The sequence below is a fragment of the Gobio gobio genome, assembly GCF_949357685.1.
Source record: "Gobio gobio genome assembly, chromosome: 8".
Lineage (NCBI taxonomy): Eukaryota > Metazoa > Chordata > Actinopteri > Cypriniformes > Gobionidae > Gobio > Gobio gobio.
In genome coordinates this window covers 39,245,006-39,260,941 of record NC_137114.1, presented here as the reverse complement: position 1 = coordinate 39,260,941, position 15,936 = coordinate 39,245,006, and the positions used below count along the sequence as shown (strand labels likewise).

At 40.1% G+C, this 15,936-nt stretch overlaps 1 protein-coding gene across 1 annotated transcript; it reads right to left on the bottom strand.

Moving 5' to 3' along the window:
• Positions 1 to 5,133: 5,133 nt before the first annotated feature.
• LOC307130987 (RIMS-binding protein 2) lies at positions 5,134 to 8,732 on the bottom strand. The gene is made up of 5 exons (XM_079824350.1): positions 8,259 to 8,732; positions 7,965 to 8,127; positions 7,763 to 7,866; positions 6,396 to 6,467; positions 5,134 to 6,309 (listed from the first exon to the last, which is right to left on the bottom strand). The coding sequence occupies exons 1-5, from the start codon at positions 8,463 to 8,465 to the stop codon at positions 6,244 to 6,246; spliced, it is 612 nt and encodes a 203-aa protein (XP_079680476.1). The 5' UTR covers positions 8,466 to 8,732; the 3' UTR covers positions 5,134 to 6,243.
• Positions 8,733 to 15,936: the final 7,204 nt, after the last annotated feature.

Genomic DNA, 15,936 nt, shown 5'->3' with positions numbered 1-15,936 from the left:
GAGAATGTACCTCATTGGTTCTTGCTGAAGCTCAAACTTGCTGCGTAACAGGAGAATGAACCTCATTGGTTCTTGCTGAAGCATAAAACGTGCTGAGTAACACGAGAATGAACCTTATTGGTTCTTGCTGAAGCTCAAACGTGCTGCGTTATACGAGAATGAACCTCATTGGTTCTTGAGGAAGCTCAAACGTGCTGCGTAACACGAGAATGAACCTCATTGGTTCTTGCTGAAGCTCAAACGTGCTGCGTTATACGAGAATGAACCTCATTGGTTCTTGAGGAAGCTCAAACGTGCTGCGTAACACGAGAATGAACCTTATTGGTTCTTGCTGAAGCTCAAACGTGCTGTGTAACACAATAATGAACCTCATTGGTTCTTGTAGAAGGCCAAACGTGCTGCATAACATGAGAATGAAACTCATTGGTTCTTGCTAGAGCATAAAACGTGCTGCGTAACACGAGAATGAACCTCATTGGTTCTTGAGGAAGCTCAAACGTGCTGCGTAACATGAGAATGAACCTCATTGGTTCTTGAGGAAGCTCAAACGTGCTGCGTAACATGAGAATGAACCTCATTGGTTCTAGCTGAAGCTCAAACGTGCTGCGTAACACGAGAATGAACCTCATTGGTTCTTGCTGAAGCATAAAACGTGCTGCGTAACACGAGAATGAACCTCATTGGTTCTTGAGGAAGCTCAAACGTGCTGCGTAACATGAGAATGAACCTCATTGGTTCTTGAGGAAGCTCAAACGTGCTGCGTAACATGAGAATGTACCTCATTGGTTCTTGCTGAAGCTCAAACGTGCTGCGTAACACGAGAATGAACCTCATTGGTTCTTGAGGAAGCTCAAACGTGCTGCGTAACATGAGAATGTACCTCATTGGTTCTTGCTGAAGCTCAAACGTGCTGCGTAACATGAGAATGTACCTCATTGGTTCTTGCTGAAGCTCAAACGTGCTGCGTAACAGGAGAATGAACCTCATTGGTTCTTGCTGAAGCATAAAACGTGCTGAGTAACACGAGAATGAACCTTATTGGTTCTTGCTGAAGCTCAAACGTGCTGCGTAATACGAGAATGAACCTCATTGGTTCTTGAGGAAGCTCAAACGTGCTGCGTAACACGAGAATGAACCTCATTGGTTCTTGCTGAAGCTCAAACGTGCTGCGTTATACGAGAATGAACCTCATTGGTTCTTGAGGAAGCTCAAACGTGCTGCGTAACATGAGAATGAACCTCATTGGTTCTAGCTGAAGCTCAAACGTGCTGCGTAACACGAGAATGAACCTCATTGGTTCTTGCTGAAGCATAAAACGTGCTGCGTAACACGAGAATGAACCTCATTGGTTCTTGAGGAAGCTCAAACGTGCTGCGTAACATGAGAATGAACCTCATTGGTTCTTGAGGAAGCTCAAACGTGCTGCGTAACATGAGAATGTACCTCATTGGTTCTTGCTGAAGCTCAAACGTGCTGCGTAACACGAGAATGAACCTCATTGGTTCTTGAGGAAGCTCAAACGTGCTGCGTAACATGAGAATGTACCTCATTGGTTCTTGCTGAAGCTCAAACGTGCTGCGTAACATGAGAATGTACCTCATTGGTTCTTGCTGAAGCTCAAACGTGCTGCGTAACAGGAGAATGAACCTCATTGGTTCTTGCTGAAGCATAAAACGTGCTGAGTAACACGAGAATGAACCTTATTGGTTCTTGCTGAAGCTCAAACGTGCTGCGTAATACGAGAATGAACCTCATTGGTTCTTGAGGAAGCTCAAACGTGCTGCGTAACACGAGAATGAACCTCATTGGTTCTTGCTGAAGCTCAAACGTGCTGCGTTATACGAGAATGAACCTCATTGGTTCTTGAGGAAGCTCAAACGTGCTGCGTAACACGAGAATGAACCTTATTGGTTCTCGCTGAAGCTCAAACGTGCTGTGTAACACAATAATGAACCTCATTGGTTCTTGTAGAAGGCCAAACGTGCTGCATAACATGAGAATGAAACTCATTGGTTCTTGCTAGAGCATAAAACGTGCTGCGTAACATTAGAATGAACCTCATTTGTTTTTGACGAAGCTCAAACGTGCTGCGTAACACGAGAATGAACCTTATTGGTTCTCGCTGAAGCTCAAACGTGCTATGTAACACAATAATGAACCTCATTGGTTCTTGTAGAAGGCCAAACGTGCTGCATAACATGAGAATGAAACTCATTGGTTCTTGAGGAAGCTCAAACGTGCTGCGTAACATGAGAATGAACCTCATTGGTTCTAGCTGAAGCTCAAACGTGCTGCGTAACACGAGAATGAACCTCATTGGTTCTTGCTGAAGCATAAAACGTGCTGCGTAACACGAGAATGAACCTCATTGGTTCTTGAGGAAGCTCAAACGTGCTGCGTAACATGAGAATGAACCTCATTGGTTCTTGAGGAAGCTCAAACGTGCTACGTAACACGAGAATGAACCTCATTGGTTCTTGAGGAAGCTCAAACGTGCTGCGTAACACGAGAATGAACCTCATTGGTTCTTGAGGAAGCTCAAACGTGCTGCGTAACACGAGAATGAACCTCATTGGTTCTTGAGGAAGCTCAAACGTGCTGCGTAACACGAGAATGAACCTCATTGGTTCTTGAGGAAGCTCAAACGTGCTGCGTAACACGAGAATGAACCTCATTGGTTCTTGAGGAAGCTCAAACGTGCTGCGTAACACGAGAATGAACCTCATTGGTTCTTGAGGAAGCTCAAACGTGCTGCGTAACACGAGAATGAACCTCATTGGTTCTTGCTGAAGCATAAAACGTGCTGCGTAACACGAGAATGAACCTCATTGGTTCTTGAGGAAGCTCAAACGTGCTGCGTAACATGAGAATGAACCTCATTGGTTCTTGAGGAAGCTCAAACGTGCTACGTAACACGAGAATGAACCTCATTGGTTCTTGAGGAAGCTCAAACGTGCTGCGTAACATGAGAATGAACCTCATTGGTTCTTGAGGAAGCTCAAACGTGCTACGTAACACGAGAATGAACCTCATTGGTTCTTGAGGAAGCTCAAACGTGCTGCGTAACACGAGAATGAACCTCATTGGTTCTTGAGGAAGCTCAAACGTGCTGCGTAACACGAGAATGAACCTCATTGGTTCTTGAGGAAGCTCAAACGTGCTACGTAACACGAGAATGAACCTCATTGGTTCTTGAGGAAGCTCAAACGTGCTGCGTAACACGAGAATGAACCTCATTGGTTCTTGAGGAAGCTCAAATGTGCTGCGTAACACGAGAATGAACCTCATTGGTTCTTGAGGAAGCTCAAACGTGCTACGTAACATGAGAATGAACCTCATTGGTTCTTGCAGAAGCTCAATCATTCTGTGTAACACGAAAATTAACCTCATTGGTTCTTGCAGAAGCTCAAATGTGCAGCGTAACACAAGAATGAACCTCATTGGTTCTTGCAGAAGCTCAAACGTGCTGCGTAACATGATACTTACGATATCTAATGTGTGTGTTGATGAATGTTTATATGTGATTAAAAGCCTAAATTCAATCTGTTCATCATATAAAGTGATTGAGTCTCTTCAGAAAATTTGCACTAAACCGCTCGATTCATATGAACTTTATGTGATTCATATGATCTCTTTATGAACATTTTGACGCGTCAAAGTGGAAGTTGCACAGCTCTCTAGAAAGCTCTCAGATTTCATTTAAAAGATGAAAAACTTCATTTGTGTTTTGAAGATGAATAAATTAAAGTCTTATGGGTTTGGAACGACATGACGGTGAATAAACGATGACAGAATTTTGACTTTAAACAAATCAAATAGACTGTAGTGCAAATGTGAAAAGTATGTTTTCAGAGCGTTTAGTTTCTTAAAGCCCACAAAGCCAAAACTGCCCATGTTTGAAGAACCGCCCGGTTACATTTTATGGGACGTCTGTAAAAAAATGTTCACAACACTAGGTACATTATCATTGTACATCATAGAGAAGTGTCTGCACATCCCCCACTTCCTCCTGTGCGTGTCAAACGAGAGTTTGAGGTTTGGGTTGTCTAGACAACCAAGTCCATCTCATGTACATCATGTTCAGGGAAATTGGAGAGCGGCCCTCCTGTTTATTAAAGTATATACTCAGGGGACAAAAAGTCTTTCAATTTGAGCATCGGAGGAAAATGACACCGAAGAAAGAGCGTCTGATGTTAAATTTTGATTTCGATAGTCTCACATCTGCTCGATTAACAACGTGCACAATATTTCAAACATCAATATTTATAACAGTTTCACTTTTATCAGCATCTTACCGTAAAAAGTAACGTGAAATTAGCAAGCCACGATTTTAAATGACACCCGTGTGACATTTATATGACACATCACACCCTCATTTTCCACTCAAAGTATATGTAATATGCTGATGAAACAGTGTGGTTTTGCACAACATAGCAACCACCCCTCCCCCCAGGAAAGAGCTGCAAGCAACATTATGCTTCATATATTTAAGCCATTGTGAAGCTATTGATAATAACTCACACAAAACATGAGTACATCTTCCATTGATGATACCTTCTCATAGACCAACAAAGCTGTTGTTTAAGCTGAAGATTGAATGTTGTATCTTTAAAGAGACAAAGTCAGGCTATGTGGAAGCCTGATGCAATCTGATCACATGTTTACTAGACTTCCTCTTTATTTCATTGTGTGATTTGTATGTATGCTAAAGACCACAGGCTTTATTCTGTCATTTCTGATCTGACTTTTATCGGTTAAAATGCCCTTAAAAGGAATTGATTCGAGTCTGTCTTCGAACGAAACTCGCTGTAGTCCAATAGGCGTGCGAATTTGTGCTTCTTTAAGACAGCGACTGCAGGGCCTCTTCCTGTGGTTTGCACCATGTGGCCTAAAAAGTGTTAAAAGGCGACAACTTCTTTCTCTTTTCTCTGTTGTTTCCGGGATCAAGCAGGCAGAGAACTGGTAAGTCGCTGCTCTTCGGTTTAATCTAAAATATTGGTTAAATATTACTGTGTTTTTATTAACTTGGGTTAAATGATATAAGATGGTAGCTTGATGTGACTGTGATTATGAATTTGCTACAACTTAAATATAATTTAAAAATAAATAAATACACACTCATTTTTTATTTTTGTACTCGTTTATTTTTACAAATAGTTTTGAATAGCAATACCAAAAAAAATTTAATGTCAATTTCAAAGGTTCAGACTTCCCTTTTTTTATATTAATAAATATATATATATATACATAGAAAGCAGCAAAACTGGATGTATTATACATTATTCTATTTAAAATTTGTTTATGACACATGTAATATTGCATTTTTAGCTGTTATACAACTACATATAGGCAATAAAAATGATTCTTAACTCCTTTATGGTTTGCAGTGACTCACTATGAACTATGAAGTTGATGCAGCTGAACATCCAGCCATGTTTAAACAATATCTGACTTATTTAATTGCATCATTTTGATTGAATTTTGTTACAGGTTTAACAAATAGCTGTAAAATGAACATGCGGAGCACATGGAGATAAGAGGAAGCACGAAATGTAACAATTGGACCGCGAAGAGAAGAGGCGGGAACTTCAGAGGTACAGTGCAGTCACTCATAAAGTAGACAGCACTACTAAAGGTCTCTACACGGTGTAGTGTTTCCTACTTTATGGATGAGTGTACTGTTGGCTGCGATGGAGCACCAAAGATGCCGAATATGAAATATGAATAAATCATGTGTTTGTGACTGATTGTAATGCAATGATTGTTCTTGAAAGTGTTTATCTGTATGTATGCACATTAACTTGTATGTTGAATAAATTATGAAATGGGAAATTAAGCAATGGCATATGTGTGTGGAGTTGTTGAAATAACACATAGACGAATGACATTATAAAAATAGCTTAAATCCTCAGTGGTGAAAAGAAGACTTTTGAAGTAAAAAAATATAATTATTAAATGATCAGTCATTTAAGGCTATAATACACTAGCTGTTTCTAAAAGCTTTTGTATTATACAGAAATAAATTCCCTTTAATGTACTTGAACTTAATGTAGCAAAGGGAAGGTTGAATGCATTAAGGGGGGCGCATATGTACAGTATGTACATGTACAGTACATTACAGGGAAAAAGACACTTTATATGGTAAAAATGAACAGAATAGTTGGAGCTGAATTCAGTAAAGTGGGTTAAAGCTCACAATCTGAGGTCACTCTTCTGTTCTTGATTTATGATTGCTAATTTCATTTAATCCCAAGGCAGCGGTTGCAAGAAGTTTGATGGCACAAGACCTCGGTAACCATGTAGATCCCCCTGGATCAATAAAACATTAATTCTTTAACTTATGATCTTTAAAAAAAAAAAAAAAGACACATGCATGGTATAGTCGTAATACTCACATAATAAAATCCATCACTGTCCATTTCCCCAAAAACATATATAATGTCTCCTGCACGAAAGGGAAGCTCATCCTAAAGAAGAAAACAACCAAAATACACAGATTAAAAATTATATTTTAAGATTCATTCAAGAGAAATTTCATTAAGCAAGTTATCGATACATAGCTAGGATGTTTAATATATTATTTGATAAATAAATAAGGTCACACTTTAGATACAATTCTCATTATTAACTAATTATTAACTATGACTTTTGCATCAATAAACTAATTACTTATTTTTGTAGAATATTGTCATGCAGAATAAGGCATTAATATGCTTTATAAGCATCAAAATACTGGTGATAAGCAATAATCAATAAACTAGTTAGTGAGAATTGGACTCTAAATTAAAGTGTTACCATAAATAATATTCCAGATTTCTTATATTGATGATATATTTTCATTAAAAAAAAAATCACAATAATATATGATTATTATTTGTATAATAAAATAATGTAAATATTTTAATATTAAAACATTACGATTTCTAGTTTAATAATAATTACTTTTAAATTAAACATTTTATATTTCATAAATGTAAATTTTTTAAATAAAGCATACACACATGTTGGTTTTTCATGTTTTATGGGGACTTTCCATAGACATAATACTTTTTTTATTTAGATTTTTTTAACCCAAGTTGGGTTGAATATGGACTAACCCAGCATTTGGGTTGTTTTAACCCAGCGGTTGGGTTAAATGTTTGCTTAAAACAACCCAATCGCTGGGTTAAAACAACCCAATTGCTGGGTTAAAACAACCCAATTGCTGGGTTAAAACAACCCAATTGCTGGGTTAGTCCATTTTGAACCCAACTTGGGTTATTTTTAACCCAGCATTTTTTAGAGTGTACCATCACAGAAAATGTTCTGCATTTTTACATTTTCAAATTTCAATTTCAAATTTATAGGCCCAAAAAATGGCCCCACAAGGAAAAGGATTTCCGATATTGCCATCTTTGTGGGGACATTTTGTCCTCATAACATACACTCTAAAAAATGCTGGGTTAAAAACAACCCAAGTTGGGTTGAAAATGGACTAACCCAGTAATTGGGTTGTTTTAACCCAATGAATGGGTCATTTTAATCCAGCGGGTTAAAACATCCCAATCGCTGGGTTAGTCCATTTTCAACCCAACTTGGGTTGTTTTTAACCCAGCATTTTTTTTAGAGTGTAGGGTTTACCTGAACCACACACACACACACGCACACACGCACACACGCACAAATACCTGTAAAATAAATATTCGGAGCACATAGAGATAATATTTTTTTTTACAATATTTATCGGACTTCAGGGAATCAAACAACAGGGAAATGCAATTACCTCAATGTCCGTGTTTGGAGAACTTTCCCAAGGGTCATAATCAAAAATAGCCAGCATCCTGTGGACCTTCGCATCACTCGGCGCACTAGAAGTATCACTGGGTGCTAAAATGAATCAATCAATATATCCATACTAGTTTAATATTGCATTAATTACATGGATAGTTTTATCAAATAAAAAGAAAGACAAATAAAATACTTGCCTATAGAAGGCGTCTCCTCTGGTAAAAAGCCCTGATGGAACAGATGACGTTTAAGCTCTCCGTCTTCCACAGGAATCTCAGATACCATGTTGCTTGGCACAAAACCAAAGCGACCGCCAGTCTCCCCACTATAGAAGCCGTCAGCATCTTTATCTCCATATACCTACAAGAAAACATATCCCGCTGACTCTGAGGCTTCCCAACACAGCATGAGCTAAGCAGGACAGAAGTGATCTGAAGACGATGCATTGTGACTGATTGTGAATTAAGATAAAAGAAGAAAATCTTTTTTACTTTAATGATCTGCCCTTGTTCAAAAGGCAGTTCCTCCTCCATTGTTTCAGGGTTGGGTGACATCACCGCAGGGTTGTATGAGAACAGAGCCACAAAGAGACGCACGTTCGGCTCATACATTTCCCTCTCTGATTCCCACTTCTCTATATCTTCTGGTGAAGCAACCCTAAGACCATCTGGATATAGATAAACATCCAGCCCAATCATTCCAGTCGTCTTCCTCTGTGCCTGTGCCTGTCTGTCTGATGTCCTGAGTAGGCAGACAGGTGGTTAGCAAACACCCATATGCTCCCTATAGCTAAGATAATCTGCCCGAGACTAATCCTCTTGGAGGAAATGGATCAGTTTTACCTGAAAAGTCCCCAACTGCAAATCTGACATGTCAAAGTCCCTTTTTTAAAATATATTTGGCAGAATTCATTAGTGAATGAACAAATTTCACATCACGGTGAGAAAGGACGGACTTGAAACACTGAGGAAAAGGAATAACACTCTGCCAGTGGATTTGGCCCAATCCTGCTGCGCATGCACAGCCCTGCCGATTAGCTGAGCCATCCGTTCTGAACTGTGCCAAGTAGAGCTAGCTGTTAACCGCATTATCGCCAAGGAAGTAACCCAGCATGTCCTTTTCACCTTTTCAGGACAATCCTTTGTGAACAAAAAAGGTTTGTATGGGCCTACTTAAGGAGAACCAAAAATATTGTGGCAACATTGTATAAACCAGACGCTATGGTCATGTGAAAATAAACTTGACTCACGGTTCTGCTGTTGCTTATTAATTATATTGGATTGTCCTGTTTGTAATTATATTCATGACACTTATCTATTCTGGAATTTCATATACATAATTACCATATTCCTGTCACTTCCATATTCTATTCTATTTTATTCTGGAATTTCATTATTTGTTATTTCCATATTCCTGACACTTCTATTCTATTCTTTTGTTCTATTCTACTCTGGAATGTCCTATTTCTAATTACCATTTCACTGACACTTCCATATTCTATTCTATTGTATTCTATTCTGGAATTTCCAGTTTGTAATTACCATTTTACTGATACTTCCATATTCTATTCTATTCTGGAATTTCATATATGTAATTGCCATATTCATGTACCCTACATATTCTATTTTATTCTATTCTGGAATTTCATATATGCAATTGCCATGTTCCCATACCCGCTATTCTATTCTATTCTATTCTATTCTATTCTATTCTATTCTATTCTATTCTATTCTATTCTATTCTATTCTATTCTATTCTATTCTATTCTATTCTATTCTATTCTATTCTATTCTGGAGTTTCATATATTTATGTCACTTCTATTCTATTCTATTCTATTCTGGAATTTCCCATATGTAATTACCATGTTCCTGACACTTCCATATTCTATTCTATTGTATTCTATTCTGGAATTTTATTATTTGTAATTTTCATATATTCACACTTCTGTTCTATTCTATTCTTCTGTTCTATTCTATTCTGGAATTTCCTATTTGTAATTACCATTTTACTGACACTTACATATACTATGTCATTCTTCTATTCTATTATATTCTATTTTATTCTATTCTGGAATTTCATATATGTAATTGCCATGTTCCTGTACCCTAAATATTCTATTCTATTCTATTCTATTCTATTCTATTCTATTCTATTCTATTCTATTCTATTCTATTCTATTCTATTCTGTTCTGTTCTGTTCTATTCTATTCTATTCTATTCTATTCTATTCTATTCTATTCTATTCTATTCTATTCTATTCTATTCTATTCTATTCTATAATTTCCCATGCGTAAGTACCATATTCCCAACACTTCCATATTCTGACACTTATTTAAGTGACCATGTATGGTTGTTCCATATTTTGGCCAGCTTTATCTATGATACTTCTTAAATGGCCTACTTATAGAGAACAACAAAAAAGAAATGACTTCATAAAGAGAATATAGTTAAACCAAATTCCCCATGTGACAACTAGCCCCGTCTCTAAGGGATTGCACCAGTCTTGTAAAATGACCCATATGAAGAACCAAGTTGTTTGTCTTTTCCATCGGTCTAATATCTAATGTATCTATGCCCTTTCTGAGCATGGACAAAACATGAGACACACTATCCTAAATGTTACCATAATTGTGTCATCCCCAAAATCCTCAACTCCATACAGGAGGGGTGCTAGAAATGGTAATATGGGATGACTCATTCTCCCATATTGCATTTGTTCTTAGAAGACCTCTAATGTGCCATCATCATCACTGCTGATATGTGGCCTCTTGACTCCCATATAAGGACTATTACATCATGAGTGAGGCACCTATATGGCAAGCCATTTTAACATTTATTCTTTAAAACTTAACATTTGCTATTTTATGTTAGTAGTTAGTAGTATCTACTGGTTGTTTTAGTAGTACGTATTTATTAGACAAATACCTATTTATGGATACTATATGGATAATATGGATAATATATACTATATTTATGGATATTTGGGTACTAGTTTATATACCAACTGTTAAGGACTGTTCACACCGGGACGATTTTTGCACACGTTTATCGCCGACGTTTAACGCCTCGTGACTAAACAATGGGCGCCAATGTGAGTGTGCACACCAACGCATAAAACGCCAGGCGTAAAAGCGTCATTTTTAAAAAAAAGCCTCGGGTTGTTTTTTTTATTTTGACGCGACGTGTTAAAAACTGCCCGACCAATGAGATCAGAGCTTTTGTTCACGTGCCTGGAGCTGCTGAAGTGACAGTAAAACACGACTGGGTGGCGCACAAGCACAAAATCGGTCTTGCCGAGCACACAATGATACGACGAAGAAGTAGTAAGTAGACAAAGAAGAAAATTAGCTGCTAATGCTGCCTGCCAGTTAGCAAAAAGTGTGTGAATGGTTTTGGCCATAGACATAATATCTGTGGTTTTGGCAAGCACGTAAATACTGTCTCTCCTCTTCTTCTGTGTGACAAGCGAGTGTCAGAAGCGTAAAAAGGGCCGCAGCACCATCTTGTGTACCGGGAGCGCCATCTACTGAATGTGCACGTTCACTCTGCGCATCGCCAGTGAAAATTGCTTGGGTGTGAACACTCAAGAAGCGCCGAAAAACGTCACGAAAAACGCTGGCGATAAGCGTGTGCGATATTCGTCCCGGTGTGTACAGGCCTTTACTAGTAGCATTTCTTCTAATGTACAAGTTTTATACATTTCTCTAGTTGCTTTACTTGTCATATGCAATGACATACGGCATACTATAATCAAAATGGTTACTTTATAGTTGTTACTAGTTCGTACTGCTATCTTCCAGTAAGATTTAAAGATGTCATTGGTAACAACTGGCAATGTACATGTGTCCAATATATAGGCAACAGTGTCTATCAAATTAGTATAAATACTAACAATACTTATACTAATAATAATACTTTAAACAGTTGCAATTAACTAAATAAGTTCATTCTAACTAAATTAACTAATAATAAGTACTATTACCTAATGTACCAGTCACTTTACATCTGTAATAGATGCCAGAAACAACTGAAGTCAGTCAGAAGTGAATAATGACATCTGAGTAGTACTGCTGCTCCTTATACGCAGAGTACGCAGTTTGCGTAGGATACCAATTCTCAGGGGGGCACCATCTTTCTTAAAAATCATTCTATATTAATATCTATACTAATACCACAACAACATAAATATAAACATATAAACATAAAAAAGGCATTTTACGATATCGGTGAACGCAGCAAACACAAGCAACACGCCATTCCCGCATCCCAAAGTCTGGTGCTGGAAAAAAGTGCAACAGAAAAAAAGTCAGAGATAAATCCAGTGCTTCAGTTTCAGGTGAGATTATTTAAATGTGTTAAATGCCGTCATATCATTTAAATTATTTTTCTTAGTAGTTACAATAAAATAGTTACTGTACACTCTAAAAAATCTTGGGTTATTTCTTTCTATCCAAATCCTGGGTTGAGACTTTTGGGTTATTTTTTCAGTATTTTGGTAGATTTTGTGTTACCCAGCTTCTGGGTCGGACGTAACAACCCAGTGTTTGGGTACTTTTTGTGTAGTCCAGATCCTGGATCGGACATAACAACCCAGTGTTTGGGTACTTTTTGTGTAGTCCAGATCCTGGGTCGGACGTAACAACCCCGTGTTTGGGTTGTTTATGTGTAGTCCAGATCCTGGGCCGGACGTAACAACCCAGTGTTTGGGTAGTTGTTGTGTAGTCCAGATCCTGGGTCGGACGTAACAACCCAGTGTTTGGGTACTTTTGTGTAGTCCAGATCCTGGGTCGGACATAACAACCCAGTGTTTGGGTACTTTTTGTGTAGTCCAGATCCTGGGTCGGACGTAACAACCCAGTGTTTGGGTAGTTTTTGTGTAGTCCAGATCCTGGGTCGGACATAACAACCCAGTGTTTGGGTACTTTTTGTGTAGTCCAGATCCTGGGTCAGACATCACAACCCAGTGTTTGGGTACTTTTGTGTAGTCCAGATCCTGGGTCGGACGTAACAACCCAGTGTTTGGGTACTTTTGTGTAGTCCAGATCCTGGGTCGGACATAACAACCCAGTGTTTGGGTAGTTTTTGTGTAGTCAGATCCTGGGTCGGACATAACAACCCAGTGTTTGGGTAGTCTTTGTGTAGTCCAGATCATGGGTCGGACGTAACAACCCAGTGTTTGGGTACTTTTTGTGTAGTCCAGATCCTGGGTCGGACGTAACAACCCAGTGTTTGGGTACTTTTGTGTAGTCCAGATCGTGGGTCGGACGTAACAACCCAGTGTTTGGGTACTTTTGTGTAGTCCAGATCCTGGGTCGGACGTAACAACCCAGTGTTTGGGTACTTTTTGTGTAGTCCAGATCCTGGGTCGGATATAACAACCCAGTGTTTGGGTAGTTTTTGTGTAGTCCAGATCATGGGTCGGACGTAACACCTAGTGTTTGGGTACTTTTTGTGTAGTCCAGATCCTGGGTCGGACGTAACAACCCAGTGTTTGGGTAGTTTTTGTGTAGTCCAGATCCTGGGTCGGACATAACAACCCAGTGTTTGGGTACTTTTTGTGTAGTCCAGATCCTGGGTCGGACATAACAACCCAGTGTTTGGGTACTTTTTGTGTAGTCCAGATCCTGGGTCGGACGTAACAACCCAGTGTTTGGGTACTTTTGTGTAGTCCAGATCGTGGGTCGGACGTAACAACCCAGTGTTTGGGTACTTTTGTGTAGTCCAGATCCTGGGTCGGACATAACAACCCAGTGTTTGGGTACTTTTTGTGTAGTCCAGATCCTGGGTCGGACATAACAACCCAGTGTTTGGGTAGTTTTTGTGTAGTCCAGATCATGGGTCGGACGTAACAACCCAGTGTTTGGGTACTTTTTCTGTAGTCCAGATCATGGGTCGGAGATAACAACCCAGTGTTTGGGTACTTTTGTGTAGTCCAGATCATGGGTCGGACATAAAAACCCAGTGTTTGGGTAGTTTTTGTGTAGTCCAGATCCTGGGTCGGACATAACAACCCAGTGTTTGGGTAGTCTTTGTGTAGTCCAGATCATGGGTCGGACGTAACAACCCAGTGTTTGGGTACTTTTTGTGTAGTCCAGATCCTGGGTCGGACGTAACAACCCAGTGTTTGGGTACTTTTGTGTAGTCCAGATCGTGGGTCGGACGTAACAACCCAGTGTTTGGGTAGTTTTTGTGTAGTCCAGATCATGGGTCGGACGTAACACCCAGTGTTTGGGTACTTTTTGTGTAGTCCAGATCATGGGTCGGAGATAACAACCCAGTGTTTGGGTACTTTTGTGTAGTCCAGATCATGGGTCGGACATAAAAACCCAGTGTTTGGGTAGTTTTTGTGTAGTCCAGATCCTGGGTCGGACATAACAACCCAGTGTTTGGGTAGTCTTTGTGTAGTCCAGATCATGGGTCGGACGTAACAACCCAGTGTTTGGGTACTTTTTGTGTAGTCCAGATCCTGGGTCGGACGTAACAACCCAGTGTTTGGGTACTTTTGTGTAGTCCAGATCCTGGGTCGGACATAACAACCCAGTGTTTGGGTAGTCTTTGTGTAGTCCAGATCATGGGTCGGACGTAACACCCAGTGTTTGGGTACTTTTTCTGTAGTCCAGATCATGGGTCGGAGATAACAACCCAGTGTTTGGGTACTTTTGTGTAGTCCAGATCCTGGATCGGACATAACAACCCAGTGTTTGGGTACTTTTTGTGTAGTCCAGATCCTGGGTCGGACGTAACAACCCCGTGTTTGGGTTGTTTATGTGTAGTCCAGATCCTGGGCCGGACGTAACAACCCAGTGTTTGGGTAGTTGTTGTGTAGTCCAGATCCTGGGTCGGACGTAACAACCCAGTGTTTGGGTACTTTTGTGTAGTCCAGATCCTGGGTCGGACATAACAACCCAGTGTTTGGGTACTTTTTGTGTAGTCCAGATCCTGGGTCGGACGTAACAACCCAGTGTTTGGGTAGTTTTTGTGTAGTCCAGATCCTGGGTCGGACATAACAACCCAGTGTTTGGGTACTTTTTGTGTAGTCCAGATCCTGGGTCAGACATCACAACCCAGTGTTTGGGTACTTTTGTGTAGTCCAGATCCTGGGTCGGACGTAACAACCCAGTGTTTGGGTACTTTTGTGTAGTCCAGATCCTGGGTCGGACATAACAACCCAGTGTTTGGGTAGTTTTTGTGTAGTCAGATCCTGGGTCGGACATAACAACCCAGTGTTTGGGTAGTCTTTGTGTAGTCCAGATCATGGGTCGGACGTAACAACCCAGTGTTTGGGTACTTTTTGTGTAGTCCAGATCCTGGGTCGGACGTAACAACCCAGTGTTTGGGTACTTTTGTGTAGTCCAGATCGTGGGTCGGACGTAACAACCCAGTGTTTGGGTACTTTTGTGTAGTCCAGATCCTGGGTCGGACGTAACAACCCAGTGTTTGGGTACTTTTTGTGTAGTCCAGATCCTGGGTCGGATATAACAACCCAGTGTTTGGGTAGTTTTTGTGTAGTCCAGATCATGGGTCGGACGTAACACCCAGTGTTTGGGTACTTTTTGTGTAGTCCAGATCCTGGGTCGGACGTAACAACCCAGTGTTTGGGTAGTTTTTGTGTAGTCCAGATCCTGGGTCGGACATAACAACCCAGTGTTTGGGTACTTTTTGTGTAGTCCAGATCATGGGTCGGACATAACAACCCAGTGTTTGGATACTTTTTGTGTAGTCCAGATCCTGGGTCGGACGTAACAACCCAGTGTTTGGGTACTTTTGTGTAGTCCAGATCGTGGGTCGGACGTAACAACCCAGTGTTTGGGTACTTTTGTGTAGTCCAGATCCTGGGTCGGACATAACAACCCAGTGTTTGGGTACTTTTTGTGTAGTCCAGATCCTGGGTCGGACATAACAACCCAGTGTTTGGGTAGTTTTTGTGTAGTCCAGATCATGGGTCGGACGTAACAACCCAGTGTTTGGGTACTTTTTCTGTAGTCCAGATCATGGGTCGGAGATAACAACCCAGTGTTTGGGTACTTTTGTGTAGTCCAGATCATGGGTCGGACATAAAAACCCAGTGTTTGGGTAGTTTTTGTGTAGTCCAGATCCTGGGTCGGACATAACAACCCAGTGTTTGGGTAGTCTTTGTGTAGTCCAGATCATGGGTCGGACGTAACAAC

Coding starts and splice junctions, on each gene's coding strand:
- LOC307130987 (XM_079824350.1), bottom strand. CDS start 8,465: ATGATTGGGCTGGATGTTTATCTATATCCAGATGGTCTTAGGGTTGCT. Junction 8,128..8,258: donor AACAAGGGCAGATCATTAAA/GTAAAAAAGATT, acceptor GTTTTCTTGTAG/GTATATGGAGATAAAGATGC. Junction 6,310..6,395: donor ACAGTGATGGATTTTATTAT/GTGAGTATTACG, acceptor TTATTGATCCAG/GGGGATCTACATGGTTACCG.